General features: G+C 40.9%; 1 protein-coding gene across 1 annotated transcript in view; it reads right to left on the bottom strand.

Moving 5' to 3' along the window:
- The window catches only part of GALK2 (galactokinase 2), a 50,085-nt gene extending 40,703 nt beyond the window's left edge, over positions 1-9,382 (bottom strand). The window contains exons 1-3 of the mRNA XM_074880900.1: positions 8,932-9,382; positions 6,271-6,359; positions 4,757-4,880 (exon numbers count right to left, since the gene is read on the bottom strand). Of these exons, the coding sequence (XP_074737001.1) occupies positions 4,757-4,880; positions 6,271-6,359; positions 8,932-8,984 (266 nt within the window). The 5' untranslated portion in view covers positions 8,985-9,382. The remainder of the gene's footprint in view (positions 1-4,756; positions 4,881-6,270; positions 6,360-8,931) is intronic.
- Between the last annotated feature and the right edge of the window lie 151 nt (positions 9,383-9,533).

Genomic DNA, 9,533 nt, shown 5'->3' on the forward strand with positions numbered 1-9,533 from the left:
CTAACAAAAAATACTCATAAGTTGCAGGCTAAACTGTGCTTTACAAGGCAAGGTCTGCCAAACAATATGAACAGAGGCAGCTGAATTCCCTGGAAATATTTAACGGGAATAAAAACACTTTCAAGAAATTCTACCTCAGGGGACAGTCTGCAACTCCTAATAGGATGGAATTTTTCGTTCTTATGCTAGTCTCAGTCTGTTTCTGTAAACTATGTAGGTTAGTTTTTATTTTTATCCAAAATAATATTACTAGTTAATACCTGTAATGAATACCAGTGTGAATGTGGTTTTTTTCAGTAAAGTATTCTGTTACCTATGAAGAAACAGTTATATTATATAAAGCATCTTTACAATCATGTAATTGCCTTCAAAGGATGGCTGAAAACTTCACTTTATTCTGATGCAATTAAAGGCTGCAATTTTTGTGTAACACAACCCCCAAACCTGACAACCAGTGTAAAAATGGACCCACAATCCTGTTTCCTCTTCATATGGTCTAATGCTAGCTATGCTGTAGTGAGCTACTCCACTTGTATTACCAGTCTACAACCTACTCCTATTTCAGTGTTACTTGACAGATCTTACACTTTTAAGTATCAACTCAGAATTACCATTTTGTCAGTTATACATTCACTTTCAATATTCATTACAGTGCAGAAATACCAGATAGTTTAGCATATAAATTGCTGTCTTTCCATCTGAACTGTTCAAAACAGTGCCACTTACAGGACTTCATCAACAATGCGGCGCCAAAGAATTGTACAAAGTTAGTGTCAGAAGTTACTGAGGTTTGTAGAGTAACACAAAAGATCTGAAAGGGAGTATTGAGATTAGAATACATGGAAAGTTTGCGATAGCTGTAAATTCTTCCGATTTGAGATTCACGTGTATTTAGAACAATCTCCCAGAGAATAAAACAACATCATTTTGCTTATGGCTTTTGAATATAATAAAAAAACCAATTACTGGTAAAATAGAAAATACTTGTCAAAAGTCACGAAGATTAAAAAAATCATGTGTTTGCTTATGCTAGTTTTCTACAATAATCCTAAATTATTATTGTAAAAAAGCAATGTTGATGGAAATCAATGCGTAAAAGTGACTAACAGAAAGCAAATTTGAAGTGCTCTTTCTCTCAAAAAGGAGTTCTAAAATATTTTATCTTTGTAATTCTTTTTATATACTCAGACAAAGTAAAACTTCAGTGAACAAGAAGAGATATTCTATGATTGTATTTGCTGGTTCTCAAGATAAAATAATTACTTCTTAAAATGCATTTTTCTCATTTCTTCAATCTTCTCTCATAGAAAATGAAATAAAAATTGCCTTTGATTTTGGCAGGTTTCATATGGACATAATTCACACCAACACAGAATGTGAGACTCTCGAGATCACCAGAATCCTTAAGTCTATTTTTTTATTATCACATTCAATTTCTTATAAAAAACAATTCCTAAATGCCCAAGCTCTATCTTAAATCAGTACATCTTCAGGCTTCTGGAAGGTAGGCAGTTTGAGATAAGAACTTTATAATAAAATAAAATAAAAAGTTGGGGAAAACATACATTGTCTGTTTCAGCCTTTCTATTTTCAAGGATTCCTGGGAAAGGAAGCCCCTCCTCCAAGGCTAGATATAAGCATTCCAATTCTTCTGTATAATTAGAAGAGGTGACTTTTTTGAGTAGTGTGAAAGAAACATGTGGCTGAGGTGGTTTTTACTTCTGGAATAGTAATTAATCCTTATTTTTGGAAGACCAGTTTGGCTTTCTCACAGAACCTCATTGTCTGGTCAATCTGTTAGTTTATCTGTTTGAGTCCTCTGTAAAAAAATCTGTTGGTTTTTTTTTAATATTTTCAGATTTTGCCACAAGATAGAAACCAATTTATAATTATCATCCTCTAGTATTCCTGAAGGCATCTTGAGAAGTATCATGTCAGATATTATCTCTACACATACTTCTCAATTACAAAGATGTTAGGTGACGGGGAGGTATAGGGAACTTCAAAAGACTGTAACTTTTGAATACTGTTTTAGCGCAAATAACATAAAGGCATCTGATCAATTGAGATGATTTATGATGAAAAACATCTAGGGAGTTTCTCTTGCAACCTGTTCTCTGTCTGTTTTTCCTGAAAATTAACATGAACTATCAGGGTAGGAAAAGGCTACAGAACTGTTACACATTTTACCAGTTCACAAAACATGAATGAAATAGGAAATAGTGATTCTACAGACGCTTATGGTTAGTCCTAGTTTACCGAAGGCCTATATATATGCATTCACCACAGGCATAAATCTACCAGTGTAACAGGCTGGGAAAAAAAGATATACTGTCAACAGTTTTGTTATGTGGTGTAAGATTCAAAGTGTTGAAAAATACTTCTTTGTTATGAAATTATGGGCATGTTTTAGCTTTGTTTTTAAGCAACAGTGTCTCAACAAAACAGAGATGCTTAATGCTGTATTCTGGGACCTCTTCTTGGTTTCTCATTTAAAACATGATTTCCAACTGAAAGCAGGGCAGATATAAAAATATAGTGCTTGTGTATGCAATTTGAATTCAAAGGCTGTAATTATAGATTTCGTAGGAACTGTATGTACCTTAGGAGAAGGTTGTTTCAACTGCGATGCAATGTGCCAAAGCCTAAAGACCAAGTAAAAATGTTTACCTTTTGCTTACTGCTTTATTTGGTATCCATTATAACAACTTTTCCTAATCAGAGACATTATAATTCTTGAACTATTGCCTCTTGCAGAATGGTTTTGCAATACAGCTTATGCCCTGTTGGAGGTTGCTACTAAAGAAAGGGAAAAGTCCCACTCATGTATTCCATTTCCTTTCCCCTGCTCACACTGCATGTTCCCATTGTTTACCCCAAGTCAGCTTTAGTGCTGAGCGCATGGCAGTTCAATTCACTAAAATGACAGAAAATTAACCAGGCAAATGGGTGAACTGATGTTAGAAGCAGGTACAGGGAGACTGGGGGTAAAAGAAGCAAGCTATCGCCTTTTGGCGGTGGCAAACTTTTAATTCAGCTCAGCTATAATGTGAAAACATATTCCACAAAGTGAGTGAAAAATATGTATTTGTACTTATAAAAGTAAAAATTCAACTCAACTACCTTAGTCGCAGGCAGCAGCTCAGAACATATCTTTACAACAAACTGAGCTTTAAGCAGGAATATGTGATTAATAGTTCCCACTTTTGGCAGTATGTTCCTGTCCCTGTGCTGCCATACGCTGTGCTTTCAGGGAGTAATTTACCATTAGCTTAAACCAATGGCTTAATAAAAATAGCTTAAACTAAGCTTGTGCTGATACTGATTTTTGCAAAATGCCCAGAAAAGTTCATGTGGATGAGTGACCTGATCTGCACTGCCACGTGTCAGATAGAGTTAATTTTTCATCTTAGTAGACAGAATAATGCTGTGCTTTGGATTCAGTATGGGATTTGGTATGAGAAGAATGTTGATAATAACACTGATGTTTTCAGTTGTTGCTAAGAGATCAAGGACTCTCCAACTCTCCATGTCCTGCCCGTGCACAGGTGTACAAGAGGCTGGGAGGGAGCAGAGCCAGAGCACCAGACCCAGTTTGGCCAATGAAATATTCCATATCATGTAACGTTATGCTCAGTATATAGAGGAGGGGTGGCTGGGAAGGAGGGGATTTTCTCTCACTTCCAGGATTGCCATTTTGGGATCTTAGCTTTTTTGGGATCACTAGCCGGGAACAGGCTGGGTATCAGTCAGCAGGCAGTGAGCAATGACATTGTACATCACCTGTTTGTACTTTCTGTTACTGTTATTATTGTTTTATTTTATTTCAATTATTAAAGTGCTTTTATCTCAACCTACGAGTCTCCCTTTACCCGTCCAACTTCCTCCATCGCTGGGCAGGGGAGGGTGAGCCAGTGGCTGTGTGGTGTTTGGCTGCCGGCCGGGCTCAAGCAACAACAGTCCTTTTTGGCACCACACACACACACAAACCCAACACACCATGCAACCACATAACTATCAGTCTGTGGCAAGGAAGGAGGCAGAAGAACGTGGCTGAAGCTGGAAAGAATAGCAGGGTTATTTCCCTACGTTCAGCACTTGTGAGACCATTGCTGGAATACTGTGTCCAGTTTTGGGGTTTCCCAATGAAAGAATGACATTGGCAAACCGCGGGGAGTCCAGCAGGAGGCCATCAAGATGGTTACAGGGGATCTCCAAAGGTCCCTTCCAACCTAAATTACTCTATGATTCTGCAAACAAGCAGCTGTGGAGGAAGTGGAAGAGAGGGAATACAGATTATTTGAGCCAGGATTGTTGCTAAAGCCCTTCTGTTGTGAAAATACAGCCTCGGGTTCTCCAGAGCAGGGGAGCGTTAGCTTACACATGCGGTAATTGATTACAAAACATTTCACTCCCTTCTCCAGGAGAAACTGAACTGCTGCCAATCATGGGGATTACATCAAGAAAGATGAGCTAGAAGAAGGGAAAACAGGACTGCGCTTTTACAAAGATTGAAAAATCAGAGGCCTCACAAGAGAAATCTGAACAAATTGGTGGGAGGCAGAAGCAGTGAACCCACTGCTCTAAACTAATATGCACAGCATCGAGTCAACACGATTCCATCTGCTTATATCATTCATTTTACACAATTAAACTCTATATTGCAATGGAAGTTTCTCAGATCTCTGAGAAGTTAACCTGTATTGCAATTGCATAAAGAGGTTCATAAAAGTTAGTGAATAAACAAATTACTTACAAGTACATGGAATTGGTATTTGCCAGTTGTACAACTTGAGTTTTTACAGGCTCTACTGCAATTAGTATATCTTGTTCTATAGCCATAGGGAGCACAGCATAACCACAGTAGTCTATATGTTCTCCTACCAAAGAAACAGACAATTAAAATATTTTGGAATAATTCTTTCTAGAATTGCAGTAACAGGGCTTCTACAGGGGTTCAGTGTTGTTTACTGTACAAGACAATTTCTGAGTCTCAACTCTTATTATCAACTCGTATAGTCTCAACTCTTATTATTTAAAGTTCGAGGTGCATTTCCTTCATTTCATATTACTGCGCAAAAATTTTGTTCTTTCTTTAATGATTTTATCTATTCCATCCATTTATAAATCTTCATATTTTAACATTGGCTTATCAATATTTAAAAAACACTGTGTAGATTATTGTCCAGCAATGAGAACAGCCACATTATTTGTACACTGTTGTGACGGTACAAAAAAATAAGTTAAATCAATCCCATTTAACTGATGACTGGAAGAGATAAAGGCACCACGTGACTCCTCATTATGTGATCTCCTATAGCCACATTAGGTGATTCATTAGCCACTAGATAAGGCTTGTGGTGGAAATCTTATATTTTATTTTTCATAAAATTTCTGGGCGTTTTTCCAAGAAAGTAGTGATTATATTTAAATAATCATTAATACAGTTACATACAACACATGAAGCAACATTCACATAGAAAATGTATGTAGTAAACACCCTCTCTCTTGGGAATAATTCCCAGTTAGCATACTCTATTTAATCTATATGATATGTTAACACAATTTATTATGATAATAAAAATCATCATTAATTGCACAATGGACTAATTAATTTTCAAAGCTCTGTTTTGCAGGATCTTTTTACTTACAATGTCTTTAAATGCTTGGGGTTACTTTATGAATATACAAGAAATTGAGCTCTAGGGAGAGCACAATACTATCATGGATAGAGAAATCTAAAAAATAAGGCTGCCACAGAAATACAACTAAGTCCTAAATACAAAATAAATGTGTCTCACCAGTCTGCCAGTGAATCACAACCAACTGTTCTAAGTTCTGTGGACACATCTCTATGGATGGTAGAATCATTTCATGCTTCATCATATGCATTGCTATGTGGCTGGTTATATTTGGTAACTTATAATGGAGTAGGAAAAAATATACTCATTTAATTTGTGGATGCACTGTGCATCAACTACTTTAGATTAGATTTCCAAAGCCTTTCAAAAAACTAGTATCCAGCCATAAGCTGGCAAGTTACTCCAATTTTCAAAACCATCACTACCGTTTATAAATTTTTTTCCAAAACTGATATTTGAGTGTGAAGTTGTTTGTAATGAGGTGTAGTAAAAGCTAGTAAAGTATTATATTTTTTTTTTCATTTATCACAAGCAGCTTCTCTGAAAAATATATAATTAAGACTAACATTATTTTGATTCTATGTTTAAACTGACAGATAAAATAACAGAAGATTAATTTTTCTTTTACCTATTAAGTTGACTCGCCCTGGTGCACGAACATAAAACTTGGGAGCCGATCCAAATTTTGATATAAACATCTCCTTCAGTTTCTGCAGTCTGAAAGGCAGGTTAGAAACATTTAGAAGGACTGTATTTCCATAACAGGAAGGAAGTTTCAATGTTTCATGAAGTAAATTCGATTCAACTTTTTGCAGTACGTGGAATTTTCTGTTACACCAGGAACGACATTAAGCTGCTTATTTTTGCTCTTCACAGAACATTGATTGTGACAGACAAGACTCTCTTTAGACTATTCTAATTAGTAAGAAATGTGTATGTTCACTTGAAAAGGATAGAAGGGGCCTTATTTTAAGTCCTCTGTCTACATTGGTTCTAGACAGAAGAGGGGATGGCAGTTGCCTGCGGTAACAAAATATCATGGCCTCCACCTACCTCTCCTATGCCACAGCTCTGAGAAACTGTTTGCCATAGCAGAACCAATGGCTCATTTGTTGCACTGGGATTTGTAACATACGCACAGAGGCACTCCCTCCAAAGTCAAATCTGACCACATCAAGCAGGCCTGAGCAAATTAAATTTCTTCAAAGTTTTGACTTTTATCAATTTCCATATTGGACACTACTGCATTTCTGTACAAATGTGTACACAGAGAACTAAAATTCCAAACCTCAGATTAAACCTGTGACTTAGTATTTACACTACAGGTTTGCAGCACCAGTTCCCACAAAGTTCTTCAGGTTTTCCATTTGGAGGTGCTAGACATGCACTGAAAGTTCCAATGCAAAGAAAAATTTGGCATATTGCTTTATTTCCTAAGACTGTAAAGGTATCTAGCTTCTGCCCAGTGTTTGCAAAGTTGGGATGCTTTAGTGTGTCATGCAAGAACAGTGGGTGAACAAAGACTGAGAAGAGATTAAGCCATTATCTTAGTGAAGCATAAGAAATCTGATGGTGATTCACTTCAAAACTACCTTAAAGCAATTTAGGTTGCACACTCACCCACCATCATTAATGTAAGCAACAGACTAAAATGATGAAAAAGCAGTAAGAATACAAGAAAAATAGATCTTTAAATATGGGACTTAGAATATTTCACTGGCATACCCTGTTGGCTTTAAAGCATGTAGCCAATTAATATTTTGTTTTGTCCTGCTAAGGTTTCTACATTTAGTCTAAAACTAGAACTGGAAGCCTCATTAATGCAAAGTGTTAATAAGAAGACAGCAATGAGAAACAGATGTTACAAAATTTCACAATTATTTAGTTTATACTTCTTTGTAAAAGCTGTGTTACTGTCCTACTACATATATTCAAATGTTTTATAAGATTTCTTTAGATGGAAAGCTACAAAATATTACTTGCTGTGATTTTTTTAACACATCTTTCAGTACTTTTCCATCTTGGTGCCCTGTAACAAAGATGTATTAGGTCCCTCTGTGATTTCCCTTCTTATCGTCTCCCCTAGTACTGACTAGTTTATCACTCTTCCAATTAGTAAAAGTAATTTCAGCCATTTCATTGTACAGTCCCTTTCCTAGATCACATTAATAATATTACAGTCCATAGGGGAATCTGTTGGCAGAATTCTAGGTGTTAACTTTATTCCTTTTTGTGTCAGTATTTAGAATGCTTCTTTGTTTCACAGATTTTTATAGTGGTGTTGGTACCAAGAGACTAAGAACAAACAGAGCAGTCATGGGGGCATGTTTATCTAAGTGCTGATTGATCTCTTTTTTTAATGTGGGTTTTACAAGCAGGCCCGATGAAAGGCTATTTACAGGCTTTGGCCTTGATGTTGCAACACGCATGCTGCATTTTAAGCACCTACATCAAAGATGATTGTCAGAAGTGTTAAGCAAAGGCATCCCTCACAACTTCACACATCCGAGTCCAGGAATGCCGGACTCGTCCTCTGCACAGGACTTTCACTGAAACACAGCGTAATCATATGCAAGTAACAGAAGTTTAAAAAGGACCCTTCTCCAGTGCTAACACAGGTAAAAAGGTTTCTTTGAACTGCTTGTGCATTCTACTTCCACACAGCGGGTGCAGCTCCGCGCGCTGCCGTGTGCCGCAGGCATGCCCGCGCAGAGCCAGGCCGCCGCCCTCCCGGGGACCGCACGGGCGGTTCTTTTATAGCCAAAAGGTCGAGAGGATAATCGGTATCCCCACAATTATGAAAAAAGGAAGAACGTTAGCAGGAAAGATGAACGAATTATTCCCCCTCCAGCCACAGAGGCACTGTGCGAGGCAGCAGGGCCCCCCGGGCTGCAGGGAGCGGTGTCTGGCGGAGGAGGGGCCGGTGACGGGCGCGCAGCCCGCCGGCAGGAGGGGGGGGGGGGCCGCAGGCTGCTGCCCGGCCAGCCCAGGCCCGCCTGCCGCCGGGGGAGCCGCGGGACGCCCAGGCCAGCGCGGCTGCAGCGAGGGTGCTGCCGCCGCCACACAAAACGCGAGTGTCACGCTCTTTGGGCTGAGACGCATCAAAATACCCCCAGCCAAAGCCCTCTCAGCCCTCAGACGAGGGGCACGAAGACTGACCGTCCCGCCTGTCCTGCCCCCTCCCCGCTGCGCCTGCAGACCGCCCGCCCCGGGACAGACGGCGGCGGGCGGCCGCCTCCCGGCTGCGGACGTGGCCCTGCGCCGAGGCCGAGGGGAGAGACCCACCCACCTGGGCTGCTCCACCAGCTGAACCGGGAGGGTGCGGGGGGCGTCCGCCGCCATGGCGGCTCCCCCCGCCGGCCCCTGGCTGAGGCGGGCAGCGGCGCGGTGCGGCAGCTCCGGCTGGACCGCGGTCACGGGACAGGCGGACACGGGCCTTCCGGGCGGCGGAGCGGGCAGCCCGGCCTCCTCCCCGCCCCGGCGCACCGCTGAGGCCACGGTGCTCAGCGCCGCGGCCCGTCCCGCCGGCAGACCCACACCCCGCCGCGCCCCTGCGGCCGCTCCGCCCTCGGCTCCTCGCCCACCACTGTCCAGACGGGACAGGAAAGCTGCTGCGACGTGCGAGGGAAATGGGGTTTTTCCTTCATTGCTGTCGGAATTTAGCTGGAAACAGCGAAATTCCAAAGCCTGCCCGCGGCTCGGTGCGCGGAGCCGGGTGCAGGCGCATCGCGGGCCCTGCGGGCTTGGGCTCGCCCTCGGCGCCGGGCGTTGGGCCAGTGCCACTTTTCCGGCAAAATGCACGTGTGAGGAACACAACAAACAGGCAGTGCGCTCCCCTACGGTATTACTTTTTTCCCCTTGTTTTTTCGAGTGTGTGGTTCTGCCAAGTTC

This window comes from Strix uralensis, chromosome 11 (genome assembly GCF_047716275.1).
Source record: "Strix uralensis isolate ZFMK-TIS-50842 chromosome 11, bStrUra1, whole genome shotgun sequence".
Lineage (NCBI taxonomy): Eukaryota > Metazoa > Chordata > Aves > Strigiformes > Strigidae > Strix > Strix uralensis.